Here is a 17622-nt window from a genome sequence, read left to right on the forward strand (position 1 = left end):
TGTCTTCCCCTTAAAGTTCTTCCTGGCTGAGTATCACTGAATTAGATAAGAAAAATCCTCTACAATTGTGTGTTGCGACTCAACTGAGTGTGCTAAATAAAACCTTGATTTTTTTTTTTTTCCTTCAGAAGCTTATTAGATGATAGCAAACTACACAGAAGCTGAGATACAGTGTGGAGAAGGTTGCAACCATGAAATATCCAACAGAAAAAAGAAGCAACCCAAGCCACTAGCTAATTCTTCTAAAACACAGCACAGCTTCCTCCTCTTGTGGAGGATTAAACGGCTTCTCTAGCTTTTTTGGGCCAATTGCCACAGAAGCACCTCCTGGCTGGACCAGACTTTGGGTCTTGTCTTGGCATGCGTACCAAACCAACCTACTCGTGTGCCTCCAAACACACAGATGTTCGAAGGAACCTGACTTCTGCTGAACTGCTTGAGCTCATCTCTAACAAACAGGTGCTGTGAGAACAAGAACAGTAATTGAGTTAATGTAGTGGAGAAACACAGTAAAGCGTTTTTTATCAGTCAGTTATATGATCCAGGCATATAATAAAGACAGAGTGTGACATAAAAGGCAGGAAACTGTCCCTGATAAGTATGAGCTAACCAATATTTGTTTAATAACTGGTATCTATTACATCATTTCCATTTACTGCAAAGCAACTTAATTTTTATTTAATAACTCTAGTAATTTGCCAATTTACATTTTTATAATATTTATTAGGGTTATTTCCAATATGTAAAACATTGCTCCATTTAAACATACTCTTGTCATTATTTACAAATACTTTGTTCTCTACCTAATGGAAATTGATCTTTATCTATTTTAAAATTATAATGATTTTTAAATATATTGCAAATGTTGTTTCAACAGTCTGTTTATGGTTTTTTTTGTTATTTTATACACAGTTTATTTTTTCTTGTTTTAATTTTGTTTAGTCAGTTTTAATATGCAAGTTTTATGGAATATTTCCATTGCAATTAATTTACTTTCCATTAGTTCTAAGCCACAAATACCAAATGTGTAATCACTGCCATCTTTAAAACAAGAACAAAATGACCACTATATAATAAAGAAAAAGGGAGAGATGGGTATCCTGAGGTTATTTTAAAGAATTTTTCTTTGCATCTCCAATAGTAAAAATGTCAAACTGTTTAAACCTCATAGTTACAAGAATATTTTCCAATAAAATAACTACTGTTTTTTCACTTTTACTACATTAGAGAACACACAAATAGGGTTTTCACTGTGTTTCTTTTTTTTTTTTTTTTTTTTTTTAAAAACAAAGTCCAACACACAGAAAAGAATATTCCTGCCCTAAATGGTTTGCAATCCAATCAGACAAAACTACATTAGAGTGCCAAATTTTAAAATGTAGATCAAACCGGTGTGGTATACCCCTACTCCACAATCCAAAGAAAGAAGAATAAAAATACAATGAACAAACTTTCCCATCTCAACAATGAAATTTTTAAAAAAATAATTTTCAGCCTTCATTTTCAATTTTTCAATTTTCAGGCCTCACATTTGCAAACCCAACATTAGGTATTACATCTGCGCAAGCACAAAACATGACTGCTGATTTTGGGAAGGGAGGAAAATACTGCTTATCTGGTACTTCAGTGAAATAAAAATTAGAAGTGAAGTTTTTCAGGTAGGAGGTACAACTGGAAAGTATTTCTTCATGCAATTTATTTTACCTGTCAATTAGAAAAGTAGCAGTAAAATTCTGAAATTCATTTAAAATGGTTTAAAAAGAACATGACTCCACAATTACAGTGCCCACTACGTCTGTTTCCAAAGAGAAGCATCCTAAATCTCCAGTTTTGCATACTCTCCCAAAGCCTACTACAATACCTAAGACTGGGAAGAAAACAGTATCATATTGGCCATATACAGAATTTCTAGTGATGTCAACAGGACCTGAGGATATCAACATTGTATGTCAGATTTTAATTATGGATAGAGTAAGTTTTCTTAAACATGTACTGTGTCTCTACATGAACCTTACCATGAACATATATAATTTTAAGCAAACAAGGTATAATAATTTAAATGGAGTGTTTGTGTTTACTAGTATGGAGAGCAGTCCACCCAATGAGTGACATACCAAAATAAAGCGAGAATCTAGACCAGTAGTGAGTCTCTGTAGGGTAGAAATGCTGTGATGGTTACTGAAATAAAACATGGTAAGTTTTACCATGGTGCAAAACATGGTAAGTTTTACTACTTACAAGTACTAAGTCGTGTGAGTTCTAGTGAAAACAAAAATGCAGATCCATGAAGCTGATGTATTCATATGAACAGTGAGAGGTTAAAAATGAGCATGCTAAATGGAACAAAAATAGCAACTCTGAGAAAAACATACAGAATCCCTAAGCAGATGCTAAGGAAGGCCTTTGAAGCAGTTAGTATAACTAAGTCTGAAACCAATAGGCTTATATGCCTGTTGAAGGACAAGGGTAATTGAAGGAAACAGTGATGAAGCAGGGAAGGAGACAGAAATAACCTCAACTGGGAAAAGATGATTCTATTAAAGTGGTCTTTATCCAACAACACATTCCTTGTGCTTTTATTTAAGACTGTCATATATCTTTCTCAAAAGACTTTCTCCAACTAATGAGTCCAAATCTACGCTGGGAATTAAGGCTCCTAGCCACATATTATGTTAACCCCCCCCACACGGCATGTGTCGACAGAGCTCCACTCACTTGTTCCTCTCACCTGTATGTATTCTCAAGTGGACCTTTAAATGATGTGATGTTCTGAAAGTTTTTCCACAATATGGGCAGTCTTTCATGGCAGAACCAAGGCTCCTGTCTCTCAGTAAAGCTGGCTGCTGGACTCCTACAGATCTCCCAGCTTCTTCTCCAATGTCTGCAACACAGAAATGTTCTCACATCACTTCAGCACATGTCAGAAGTTGTTCTCACTAAAACTGCTAACACAACACAAAGTTAAACATGTCAATACTACACCTGTCTATTTCATTCTTTAAATCTGACAGAATGCTGACAATTCATGTATTTTCTTGTTATTGTCTTAAATTATTTCATCTTTCCTATCATCATTTTAAGCAGCATATGGTACCTTTATATTGAACTGAATTATACAAGAAAAGAAACAGCTGTGTCAGCAGCTGGTTTGATTTCTTGTTTTGCTTAGTTCCCATTAATTTTTCCCCAAAAAGTTTTAGATTGTTGTTTTGTTGAATCTATTTAATTTGTAAGTATTGTGAAAATCTGTATGCTTTTAGATGGAAAAAGTTCGCATCAGTGTATTAAAACCTCCCAAAACAACAGAATTGCAGTGACAGGGGGGTCCAACAGCAGTGGCGATGTCTACACACAAAGCTAGTCAACTTCCTTCTGCAACATTCCAGCATTGGAGTTACAACACACAATCTAGTGAGTGACCTAATATCATGGGAAAGGCAATGAAAAAACTGGTCAGATGAGGGGGAATTCCTTCTCCCTCTCACGCGCAGCTCCTGAGTTTTCTCCTTCAGTGTTCACAGCTACACTTATTCTTTGCATCATAAGACAATGGGTGAGATTCCAGGACATCTCTTCTCTCTCCTGATATAAAGAAAGAGTCATTCTCAGACATCTTGAATAAGCTGCTATTATCCAAGCAGGCTATGAACAAAATAGACTGACATAAAAATTGCAAAAATGTAGGGCATTTTAAAAAAGTCATTATTCAAACCACACAAGACTCATCTATCATCTTGTACTTACAGGGTCATATAATATCACATATATGTATCAATTCATGATTTCACCAAAAAGTAGCATGGCAAATGTAGAAATTCTGAACCGGATTTATGCTACTGGCACGCCACAGAGGTGCGATACACATGGACATATCATCACATCCCTATACAAAAGCCGAGCTATCTGGGTTCTGTTGAGGTGGGGAGCATATAGTTAAAATCTGCAGGCAGAGTCCTGATTATTTCAGCCATACACTACTGACTAAAAATGTTCTGTCTTTACCCATTTGATATGTAACCAAAGCTGTCAGGAAACATAGTGCAGTTACACAGCATTGCCTTTTAAATGGAAGTGATGGGACATAAGAAAGACTTAAGCATTTGGCTCTGATAAAAACTATTCACATAAAAACTATAGCAGAGACCCAAATACCACATTTCTGGAAAAGGTAAAACTAACAGGCATTTCATTATTTATTATAAAATGGTCGCTCTAAACTATTTTTCTTAAAGCTGAAAGACGGGGATGATAGAATGATTAAAAAAATATATATAAATGCTTATCTTAGTCATCTTAGTATCTTAGTATGTAATCCAGCTATTGCTAGTTTTCAAAAGGCAAGATCTGATAGTTTTCACATCACATTCTCGTTTAACATTTTCTGATTGTTCTTAGACTGCAGAGTTAAAGCACTATATTTAAGTTAGAAAGCTAGTAACTGTCATTTTGAATTATTCACCAGTATGTAAAGTAACATACTGCAGGAGTTTATTTTGTCTTTAGGAGTCCAGGAAAACATATATAGGTGCTAGTCTAGAATTCCAATCTCCCTAAAGAGTTTAGATTTTCCCCTTTTTTTCTCCTCAAAAGTTGTACATAATCACGTCTTAAGCTGCTTCAGGAAAAAATGAATTCCTGAGTGCAAAAAGATTTTTCTGAAGTGCAAAATACAGAATGCATGATGATAAACTGCAGGATTTTATTTTGGTTTTCAATAAATACTATATGAGCATTATAGATAAATATATAGATAAAGCTAACAAGCCACTCAGGAGGAATTTACCGAATAAGTCTACTAGTTATGTTTTGCTATATGTCACTCTAAATGATGGCCTGTTATCCATTTGCCTTTTATCTTTCTATCTAGAATATGTGTGGCCCAATAAAAAAGAATAAATTTGTAAGATAAACAGCTCGCTTTGCAGATTTAAGAGTCTAATTTTCACTTTACACAAAATTGAATTTTTTCAAGGCAGCGAGACGATGGAGTTTACTCTAGCACTAATCCCTCTGAAAAAGCAAACTGAAAACAACAATGAAGCAAAGAAAGATGTGGGTGGTCTGAAGAGTTTTCTTTTAGATTTAAGTAGACATACAGTAGATAGCTCCAAAGTCTTTGCTCCAACAGGGGCCTTACCTTGAAGAATTTTTCTTCCCACAGTGAAAGCATTCCTAAGACTTTAAAGCTGGGCTGAGGGGTTTTCTTTTGAATTCCTCTGCCTACAAAGCCCACCGAAGCGCTGGAGGCCATCGCTACCTGAATGAGCAGCTTTACGTCTAAGTTCTTTTATTTCAAACAATGAAAAGATATGTTCAAGGCTGCCGACTCCTCCCATCAAATGCTACCCCAACTTCTTACTAGGGCCTCATTTTTGCAAATCGTACCTATTTGTCAAGGCACTTAAGTTTAAAATGTGCTTAACTTTAAAATGCATTTAAGTCTCTCTGACTCTGCTACCAAGGTTTTTTTATACTGAGTCTCTTAAAGCAATCGATGGGAAGTGAAAGGGGAAAAAAGTGACAGAAAAAGGAGAAGAGATCGGCAAGGAAAAAGTTAAGAAGCAAACTGGTGAATACAGACTATGCCAACAGCAGTGTATGTGGGGAATGAAAAATCTTCAGCTCTACCAATAATCGTGTATTCTACACCTCCTGCTATTGAGACCCCCTTCTGAAGTAGAAACTCTCAGTTCTGTTAAATTGTGCAAAACTGTAGTAATGTTTTACAGACCTGCAGAACTAGGATTAGCCCCAGCAAATTAATTTAATTTATGATTTACTCGGGATTTGAGCTATGGTTTTTGGCCTGCTCAATTCCGAGGATAAAAGATCAGGAAGGAAAGAGAACAGTTACTTATCTTACAGCCATTGTGGTTCACTGAGTTATGTGGTCTACATGATGTGCACTCGATGCACGTGAGATTAGACTGCTTTTCTTACTATCTACTTCCATTATAGGCAGGTCTACGTCCTGAATGTCTTCCTGCCCATCCCTACCTTTCCTGATGGGAGTGCAGGAAATAACAGAACAGAGTATAAAATACTGTATAAATGTACATGCTAGATGTAAGGCATCCAAGCCTTGTCTCTGAACTTACTTTCGCTGAGCTTTCCTTTCACTCTGAAAGCATCTGTTCACAGCAAAAGTCATGGACAGAAGTGCAAAAAGCAACATTCTGTATATAAAACCGGTCTTTGTGTCAGTATAAGGAGAAGGCAACAGCTGTGAGACCTCCAGCTGCTACGTATGCTGTACCTGCTGGGCAGGCAGATACCGCGCTGTGGCACAGGACACAGAGGAATTCAGCCATGAAGCAGCTTCTGAGGTGGTATGACAGGGACATCTCTTGCGTACCATGCCTCAGCTACACTTAATAACTGACTGTGCACATGTTCTCATGGGACAAATGCAAGGAAAGAAAGTTCACTTTAACATCCGTATCAGAAGGTGGCAATTAGCTGCATACCCAAAGAGCCAATTTGGCCAAAATGTGAGCAAATCTATTTGCCACACAGACTGAAATTAAAACTAAGTAATCCATAAGATCAGTATTTGAAGGACTAGCCCTTCTTCAGACAGATGCCCACTTCTCAGGAGAGGAGGGACAAAAAGCCACCACTCCTCGCCTAGCATGGAGATGACCCAGGTAGTGCTGCAGGCTGCTTTCACATCCCTGTGGTACCCAGAAAGGAAATTTCCACAGAGCCAGATAATCCCAATAAACAGTTTTGAGCCAGGAGCACTTTTACAGTAGCAGGTTAAAAGAAAGTGAGAAACACACTAGTGAATCCTTTTTTACAAACTTACTAGGTATTAGAAATGATGTACCCAGAAATGAGCCGCTGCCACAGCTGGCAGTGCCCTCAGCACACGGATTGAGATGCTACAGAGGCAAAATGCCAACTTCAGTGAATGTTTTTAGAAAAGAGAAGACAAACTTAGTGGGATAGTGAATCTGTGTACTCAAAGCAGAAGTTATCTAGCCAGTCACATGAAGAGCAAAAGAAAAAGAATAATTTGAAATTTCCATGTATGTTCTGTACGACTGGTTTACCTGTCTGGGATGAGTCTATAAACATGATTAGAAAAGGATTTATTGCTTTTGTGAGAAGAAACCTGTTTTCAGTTGGTTAGGTAGCAGCACTGACTTCAGTCACGTTAGCAGCCAAATTTTCAAAGGAGCATCTACATCTATGTCCCATAAATTTTACCAGAGTATTTATTTGCTGCCTGTATGTGAAAGTGCAGGGATTCACAAAGAGGTACTTTCATGTTCAAAGCAGCTAAATTGCAGTCCTCATGCAGACTAAATTATCAATGAAGTCAGTTGGAATTTGTCGACACAAGGATTGCCAAATTAGCCAAAAACAGGCAATCACATGGAAAAGGTAATCAACTCACAAAATAGGTAATCACACTTACAAGTATGTGTTTGCTCTTGCACATTTTTCAGACATTATTAAAGAACCCTTTGAAAATGTGGCCAGAAGCCTTTAAAGCTGCACATAATCCCAGGTTTTCATATATTTCTGAAATTCAAAATATTTGTAGTTCTTTAGAACTGCCTGTTAATGAAACATGGTGCAACGAGAAGTAGTAGTGACCACGGTTATTTTTTGATGACCTATAAACCACCCAGGATGAGCCCATCTTGTGGCAGGAAAAATTACATCCTGAATCTAATGTCAAGAAGGGAGTTAGAAGATATTCAGTGTGTTAATCCTGTCACTGCTGCCACCTTTATGCAAGTATGCCTGGACTCGACCACCTCATTCCCTGGGAAGCAGTACAGGATACGCAAAGTTTCTGGGAAAACATGCTTTATCTTTCTTGCCTATTCCTTAGAGAAAGCTTTAATAACACTGAAAATAGTGGAAAATAGGAATATAATTAGGGATATAATTAACCATATTTTTCTATCTACCTGAAGTAGCTTCAATTAGTATGCTTCAATGTAAATGAGAACAGAATCTGGCCCAGTGCTCATAATTTGAAATTAGAATCCTATTAGCAGATGTCACTACGCTTTTTTGCAAGTGAAGTTCATGGCTTAAAATGACAGAGTCTAATATTACTAAATATTGCAGTTATATTTTAGGCCTCCGGAAAGAGTTACTAATGTCTTAGGTCAGGAACAACTTGCTGTCTCTATTGTTTCATCAAGGATTTAGGTTTTATATTGACCATATATGGGAATCTTAAACTGTTAGGCATTAATATGGATTGGCAGAGAATTTGTTTAAACAGAGAGCTATTTTAGAAGAGAATTGGAAAGGAGGCCTACTAGTGAGAAAGCAGCATTCACATTGTTTGTATTATTAGAAATAAAGATTATACCAAAGGTTCCACTGGTAAATAAAAAGATACCGCTTCTGACATCGGGCTTCCCACTTAGCTCTCTGAACCACACAGGCAAACGAAAGGCACAAACTACCCTGCCTCTGCTACCAATCACTGCATTAGCAGATTTAAATTTAAAATACAATCTAAATTAAACTGAAGTAAAATGCCTACAACCATTTATATGAGGTAAGACTTGCAACATTTAGAAGTGGGCAAATGGCAGTCAGAGCCAATACCTCGGACTACAGGGGAGCTATCTAGGTGTTATTTCAAACACAAGACAAAGGGAGCCAAAATATTCCAAGCAATTTCTTAGTAACTGGTAGGCTGGTGACTTGGGGGCAGCACACACACCTTAAGCCCATACCTGGAGCACATGACACACTTGAAGAGTGGTGGTTTTCACACCCCATGGGTGCAAAACACTTTGCACGACAATACTGCATGTATGCAAACGTTGGTTATATCTTAACGCTTTTCACTGTGGTACGCATTCTGAGAAACACGCAAGAGGCTGTATATACAGCACAAAGAGACATCAATAGACACTTAACCAAAATTAAGCTGTTGTTTATCACAAAATGTTTCTTATCCTCTTTTTTCATTTTAATCAAACTCCCTACAGAGTTTTTGTTTTGGAGTTCTTAGCAGTCTTACTTTTCAAATTGTTCTAAAACTTTAAACCTTTTAAGATAAACAAAGTTCAAACACAGTTTCTGAGTACATAAGTTTAGCTGCCTGATTTGTTTGAAGAACTGTGTGACCAAAAGACACAGAAAATCAGATGTAGTACTTAAAAAACAGGGTTGGTTACTTGCCATTGACTTACAGACCTCAGTTTGGGCTGAAAATTAAGCATATTGAAAAAAAAAGATTTTTTTGGAGAGAACATTTTTTGCATGAGACCTTTTTAACTGTATCTTTTTTTTTTAAAAGAAAGAAGACATCTTAAGCACCTTACAATATCTTTCATTTAACAGTTGGCAGAAGGAAACTCCCAGATGAACATTGGCCTGTGTCTTTCTCTTTAACCAGCTGAGTGATCCAAGCTTTTAATAAAGCTGTTCCAATTATTGTAAAAGTCATCTAGTACCTTATAGCCACAAATATTGACAGTTTATTGCACAACGCATTCATGACATTTGAAGGTCACATCATACATAATACATACACTTTTATAAAAGTGTCTGGAACAAAGAGATACATGATCAGCAATTACATCTTACCATTTGAGGGTATGATTTTATACTTATTTAAAATGAAATACCATATGAAATGCAAATTGTTAATAAAACACAAAATAGTTCATTTTCTGTTTTTATTGGTTTATTAATCAGTGATACTGGGTTCAGTTGTACAAAATCAACAGAATGCGGTCCATGCCCCAAGAAGATTACAGTTAAGTATCATTACTATCACATATATTCTTAGCTCAGCATGAGAAGAAAGTAAGCTCAAAATGTTAATCTCGCTACTGTATACCTCTCCAGCCCTACTGAATTCAATTAAACTTCAAGACTTAGATTTGAATCAGGACCTTAGCATATTATTGAAATATTAGTTTTGATAAAATTGAATCAAAATGAAACTGAAAAGAGTGCTGAAGAATTTTTTTTTAATATATGCAGATGCAGGCATATCAAACTTATTCATCCTCTTCCAGTGCTCATGACTTTTAAGGCCATTCTAAAATCACACGCACATGCACAAATGGTATAATTAAAAGGTCTAAGTTGCAATTTAGGCAGACCTGTGCACAGTCCTTCAATGAAGTCAACAAACATCAGAAATACACAGAGCATGGCCATGAGAGTGCTTGTCTTTTGTTAAATAGTCTTCACTTTCGTGGTATCACCACTAGATTCTGGAACCTCCAGCTACCTAATGAGAGCTGAGCTTGCAGCAAATGACCACGGATCACTACATCGTTCCCTCTAACACTGTTTTTGCTGGTTTGTTTCAAAATCCTGCTATCTTCTTTCCTAAGCTCTTCACATGCAAGACTCTTCCACCATCCAACTCCTTCACTGGCTTTTCAGTTCTGCTACTCCAAAATCATGGAGTATCCCACTTCCTTAATTTGACTGTATAGATCAAAGCACTTCAGATCCCAAATCACTGAGTTTGCCAGATGAGGTTCATGAAATTCCACTAGACTTGTATAATCTTTCCATAGGAAAAGGGGATGCTTTAGAAGAGGATGTACTTCGTCCTTTTTCAGAACAATGGGTCTGTTTGCTATCTTGAATGTAATGCTAGTTACTCTCAGTGATGAGCTGCTGCTTGTTCTTGCTTTCTTCACAAGTGCACATCTGAGCTGCCAGAACACCCTATTTTACTCCTCTGTCCAGAACATGTATCTTCACAAGCAAAACAGATACTTAGTTTTTGGATCAGCAATGCTGGGCTTAAATATGTACTCATGGATCTTTCCTTCGTATTTTGCCAATGTTCTTTGCCATCTATCCTCAAAATTTACTCTGGTGTTCATTTCTACTTCTGATAGCAATGTTAGCTCCCAAACCTTCCATACGACATACTTTCCATGGTTTTCTCCTCCTTTTCTTAAAACAAGCTTAGAATATTCTGGATTTTTAACAAATGTTCATGCCAATAGTGGTCTGATTCTAGTTTTCTTACTAGTTTTCTTACCCAAACCCTTGACTCACCTGTGTTAGCTTTGATCCTGTCACCTAAATTTGAAATGGGCACTTGATTACTGACCAGAGAGGACGAGGTCTTTCCACACATCATACAGACTGTTTACTGCTTTTGGAGAAAATTCCAGTGGGGAATCTAACCAGAGAAGCTATCCAACTGGACCATCTTTTGGATTTGTATGTGTTATTTGTAGGCAGGTGTTCAGGTACCAGATGGCCTTAAAGCTCATACTACTAAGGTTATAGCAGCTTCTACAGGCTGTCTGCATCATATTCCCATCTCTGAGATTTACAGAGTGGCTACATGGAGCTTGATAAACACTTTTACCTAGCATTGCTCTCCTGATGCCAAGGCTAGATCAGATATCCAATTTGGGAGAGTTGCCTTACAGTCCCTCTTTAATTAAGTACTCCTGATCTCCCACTCCTGGGATGGATTGCTACTGCTGATTAAGCTCCAGAAGTAGGGATCTGTGGAAGTGATTTCATGAGGGAGAAAATGAAGTTGCTAGCTAATCAACTAAAATAACCATTAACTGGACTTCTGTGAAAGAATATATTGCCTTCTTCCTACATCCATACTTACCCTGTTTCTTCTACATGTTAGCATCTTTACATACCTATAAACCAAACAGGTAAAGTGTACTTCATTATGACCTCTATCTTATTCCTAAACTACATGTGGGACAAATAGAACTATGTGGTACAGTGTACAGGCTACACTATGAAGAAAATCCGAGACGGTGTCAGTAAACTGTAGGAAAGATGGTGAATCTGGGTGGAAGAGAGTGGTAGTGAACTTATTTTCTCTAGGTTCTTCCCATGTGCCCAACAATGCAGAGTCTGTGACATTTTAAAAAGCACAAATTAACACCCAACTCCACATAGTTTTCAAAATCCATTAATATCTGTTAAAATCTTTTGAGTACTTGTATGGAAATATTTAATAACTACACTAGCCAAGTTTCACCCTGAGTTGCTGGGCTTAAACAAATCCAAAAAACAAACAAATCATTTTTTCAAGTCAGAACCACAGACTTGCCCACATTATAAGTAGCTCTCAGGGCATCTGGCATCATTGGAGAAGTTTTTGCATACTATTGATTAAGAAAACCCCTTTTCATTATTATTATCTTATCACAGGGTGGCAAAATCAGCATAGAAGTGCCGGTAGCAGGTCATCAGATTTTATAAAAATTCATTCTAATAAAGAAAAATGTAAATTATTTAAAATGTCGCAGGAACATCTTTCTGTAGATGCCAGTAAGAAAGAAACCAACAATAGAATCAGTCACATAAAAACAACTGTACAGGTAGCTAAATTACTAATTTCCCCCTCAACAAAATGAGAAAGAATTAAAGACTGTCATTCATTTACAGATTACTGATTACAGAGGTGCTGACAAGTCTCCAAAAAGTGAATAATGTCACAGTGTGTTTTACAACATTTGGACAGACTATGATAGTATAGACTTTTCCAGTATCAGTATTTTCTTACTTTTTACTTTCCAGTGCTGCCTTCAAACTAAATGACTGCTTCGAGCTAATACAAATACCTCTGTAAATAATTTTTCTCCCATTTAACTTCTTTGGTACATGCTACTTCAGTATCATTTCCAACTTTTTTCCCCATTTCACAAAAAATGAGCTGTACTTGAAGAAATACTTATAAACAACTCTGAACTGCTGAATCTATTTTACTAGCACCCTTTTTCTATAAATAAAATATGTTAATTACATTTGCTATAACAGAAAAATATTGATTAAATTCATTACTTCTAATCTTGAGAAGGGATCCTTTAATTGTTTGGTATTTTTTTTCCTCATTGGTTAACAGTGTATTGTGGGCATACTGAGATCACAATGTCTTTAAACATGATATTTATGAATGGGCTCATTCATTTTTTTGTACTAATGATGTATCTCAAAAAGTACATTACTAGGTCAACCTGTATCCATGTTTTGTAAAAAAACCTTAAAGTACACTGATACTATAACATGCTATTTGTGGGCTATAAAAATATGTAATGCTACCTATGGAGCTGATACATCAATAATCCAGTTTCCCTTTCCTACTACGAAAATAGAGAATTTTTCATCTGAACTATCCTGGTAAAAAAAGAGAAAAAATACTATTTTGAACGCTCTCCTCTGGTTTAGCTGAGCTTGTGGCAATAACTGGTTTAGGCATAGGCTTCAGTATGCTGGAATGATCCTGAAACTAATTTTGCATGTGTTGGAGTTGGACTGTGGCCATGCACGTCAGTATGCTGGAACAGAGTTATCTAAATCCTGAGCCTTATTTTACATGTGCTGGTGTTGGACTGTGGCCCTGCAATCTTTAGGTCTCCATCTGTAGCTATCAAAGCCAGGGTGTGCCCAGCCACTCGCTACTGCTCACTGCTTTCCTTCCACAGGAAAGCTACAGGCTCGCAACCACCCTCCCACACACTGGTGTGAGTGGGAGCTCTTCAGAGTCCTGGCAGGCCTCATCAACCTTCCTCTAAAGCCTCTTTGCTACCACGGCTGGCCTTTTGCAGCGCATCACACTTCTTATATCACTGTAATCCTAGATAGTTATCACGTCCCATATCAGTGATGAGAAGTATCAACCTCTTGGACAGATGTTCCCTCAGATTCAGTGAGTCAATTCCTCTTTCAATACCTGGGAAAACAGCCCACTAATTTTTAAGCAAGCTATGGAGACCACAGCTCCCAGACTGATGGAAGGCCCCTCCGAGTTTCCCAGCCTGGCAGTGCTTTCCCTGCAACTATCGGCCAAAGGGATTTGAAGCCCAGACAGTCTAGTCAGAAGCTAGCAGTTGTTTTCTTCTGGGGGAGGGCACAAGAAAAGAAAAGATCAGGCACTCGGAAGCCACGTTCCTCCAAAAATACCAGGAACGCTGGCTGTGCACAAATCTGGAACACCAAAACAGAGGCAGTAATGGGGACTGACCAAAGCGAAGGTACTTATCAACCCCTAAGATGAACTGGTACCTCAAGGGACATACAGGCTGATGGTAACACAACACAGTAAAAGGCTTTTGCAAGCCTTCTTCCACCTGTTTACAGTTCCTCCGCATTAATCCACCAGCAAATACATATTTTAACCCATCAGGAGCATCTATAAAATTAGGAGATAATCTGGACTAATTTATTTGCAAGCACATTACCAGAAATTAATAACATTTTGTCTCTATGAAGCCTACCAAACTGAGGAAAGAACTTCACACTAAGGTCAAAATTAGACATTTGAATGAAGATCGGGCATTCTTCTGTGACTGGACAGACACAAGTTAGCTTACTGTCTGCCTCAGAGACAAAGGAAGACTTTAGAAGAAGGAGGGTTGTTCCATCTCTTAACTTATTAGCAATGCACTTTCTTCAAACTCCAATGGTAAAAGAAATTCAAAACCTAGGTAGTCTGCATGCACGGAAGCACCTTTTGTTTAATAAATAATTCAACCATGTATTCCTTTTTAATTTAAAAATGGTCTGACTGAACAGTCAACAGAGTGAACTAAAGTTGGCAAAATACAGTGTTGAAAAATTAAAAAGTGTATTCAAGGCCATATTCATTTGCTTCACTTCTCATATACTGGAGAGACAGGCTGTGCTGAAGTTCTAACTTTTTTCTTTTTCTTTTAAATTACACACATACAGTCACATGATGCTCACTTGATTTTGAAGCTGCCTTGCCCTGGAATTAGTCTGTTTCTCTTTCTGTTACCAGCACAGCAGCCACTGCTGCTCTACCTCATGAACGTCATGAAATTCAGCCAAAATGTTCTCACGAGCTCCTCTGCCATGCCTGTGAGGGCCAGATTTAACTATCGACCATCTTGGAAAACAGAAATACTGTAAAACATTCTGGAAATATTCAGACCATCATCTGAATGATGGTCCCATATATTACCAAGTGTATGGTAAGGTACAGGAAACACATCTGGCTGCAAAAATCTGCAGATAATGATGCAATGAAATCCATCCTGGGACTGAATTTGTAGCACACTATTGCAAATGCATATAAATACTTGGAATCAGTCGAGTGCATTTGGTACTGACTGATCCTCTTGAAGACAATCAAAAGCATATAGCACTATCTTAAGTATGAATTCACAAGCTCAGTTTCTGTAAAACAAAATTCTTAGCGGTAAGCAGCTGAAGATAAGAAGGAAAAAAGCAAATGGAGTAAATTCTTACACTTAGCCTTCTGTACCACAATGTTTAAAAGAATTTCTTGAATCTTAGAGCAGACAGCAAGAAAAAAGCAATCCTGTGGCAAAACCTCCTTATTTCAGATTCTTGGAGATCTACCCGTTCCCCCACACATCCCAAAGCAGCAGCAGGTACTTAATGCCTTCCTAACAAAGCACAACCTTTTAGTCTCCACTCTGCTGAGTGTTTGATTCCCGTCACTGTGAATGGCTTTACAATGTTTTGCACCCTTTCTGATCAGTGTCTTCTGAACCAATGACCACTCTGTAACCATTACGCAACATCCACCAACATGAAATTACCAGCTTGATGATGCTCGTGACATTAAATGCTGTCAGAAGGAAACCTTATCTCAGAAAGGTAAGATATGCAGGAAAGATGATCTTTACAGGGAAGAATAGGGGAAACCTAACCCTTACAAAGTAATACCGACTTTAAAGAAAATGACTCTGTAATAATGACTCATATCTTTCAAAGTGGACATACTTATTTAAAACGCATCTTCTTGGAGCCACAGGATGACAGACATGAGTCACATTTGGAAGAGACAGAAGTTTCACAAGTACATCTTGAATAATTCCACAGCATATAGAGGAAGACCAACTTTTCACCAAATTTTCACTGTTCTGAACAGTAGTAAAATTACCTGCAGTATATGGGATGAAAACACTAACCAGACCAGATAAACACTTTGTACAGATAGGAAACTTTCAACACCTTGCTCTGTTGTGACAAAACAACCTATGAATTGTATGTACAAAATAAATCTGAATCTGACAAAATCTGAACAAACGCATCAGGATAACTATAGAGATTGTTTAGACCCAAACTCCTACCCTGCAAGTCAGAGAGTCTTAAGATTCTAATTTTGGCCGATTACTAGCCTACATTGAGACACTATGCAATAAGTACCATCTCAGTGAACAGACTAATTTAAACTCTGAGAATGCAGGCTACTGCATTTGTGGAGACACGTTTCCATGCCTTTTCAGGATGGTACTAGTGGGAGCCACTCCAATAGCCTGGCAAGCCCATGCAGAATTTGGTACATAACAAACTGGCTTGCAACTGATTACATTTGAAAGCTGTCTACAGTGGGACTGGCCAACCTAATGAAGTAATGTATGGGGTTGAGAAAAGGTGAACGGCAGTATAAACTGGTCAAATTAAAATAATTTCAACAATTTTACTAGTACGGGTTCTCTTCTGGCTACAGATTCTGTGACATTTCATTACAGATATGTGCCCAGTCACAAGACTCATACGTATTTGTTTCAAAAAAGGGATCCTGTTGACTACTGGGCAGTGGAGCTTGCTGATACATGATGAAACATGTTAATAAAGGGTGGACAACCAAAACCTGTCACTGCTTAACAGTCAGTAACTCTATATTGCTATCATACCAAGTTTTATCATAAAACTGCAGGAGAGTAGCATTGTATATTTAAAATAAACAATGATGGGAAGATGCAACTTAGGAAAGGCAGCTCAGATACCAGACAGGACTCTGATGAGTGTTACAGATCAGTGGAATTGCATTCCAGAAAAGAATTGTTGGATAGACCATCACCTGCAGTACTGCTCTGGTGAGTGCTGTTCATCAAACAACGTACTTCCTTCTCTGTATTCCAGGGTTCTTTTCAATTAATATTTGTTTTAGTTACGTTGAATCACTGCTCATCTACTAAGATATTATTTGATTTTTTTTTTTTTAAAAGAAATTTCTTTCTTCTGGGATGCACTTTCACCACAGTTTTTTTGAATTATGAGAGTAAACACACAGTCCCTATGATGGCAATTTCCATTCATAGTTTGACAACTAAATGTTGTGATGTTACTTGAAACTCCTGCCTCTTATCTTTCAATTTTTCTTTAGGGAAAAACAGCACAGAAATATATTCTGTCATCTATTTGAAAAGATGCAGATATAATCCACCTATGATGATTGCAATTTTTGGAATTAAGACTGTGATCCAAAACAGCAGTATGATCTACATTTTAACAACAGCTATTACAATAAATGAAGCCAAACGCAGTGATTCTCCACAAATTTATCTTTATTCTGATAATGCTTTGCAAGACTTCTGGCTGAGAATGCATTACATCAGTAAGCATTATTGAAAATATTGCCTGAAAAATATGCATCATAAGACCATAGTCAAAGCAGAATTATAGATAGGAGATGGTATGCGTCCAGATCTTTCTTTGCTTTTCATCTATGGTGCAGAAGTTGCTAGCCATCAAATGTTTTAAATATCTGAGGGTCTTCTGATGGCGGACAACCAGCAACATAAGATCCGTTAGTAGTAGCTGACTGTTAACATCATAGGCAAACCCATTGCCTCTGGCATTATCAGGGACTTCGGTCAGCACAGTCATTTGAGGGAGCAATGGCAAAAC

At 37.4% G+C, this 17622-nt stretch overlaps 1 protein-coding gene across 1 annotated transcript in view; it reads right to left on the minus strand.

Annotated features, from left to right (window-relative positions):
- The window catches only part of ZNF536 (zinc finger protein 536), a 68919-nt gene that overhangs the window by 13422 nt on the left and 37875 nt on the right, over window positions 1-17622 (minus strand). The window contains exon 2 of the mRNA XM_009587368.1: window positions 2729-2881. Coding sequence (XP_009585663.1) covers window positions 2729-2881 — 153 coding nt within the window. The remainder of the gene's footprint in view (window positions 1-2728; window positions 2882-17622) is intronic.

Source organism: Fulmarus glacialis, unplaced genomic scaffold, assembly GCF_000690835.1.
Source record: "Fulmarus glacialis isolate BGI_N327 unplaced genomic scaffold, ASM69083v1 scaffold4371, whole genome shotgun sequence".
NCBI lineage: Eukaryota > Metazoa > Chordata > Aves > Procellariiformes > Procellariidae > Fulmarus > Fulmarus glacialis.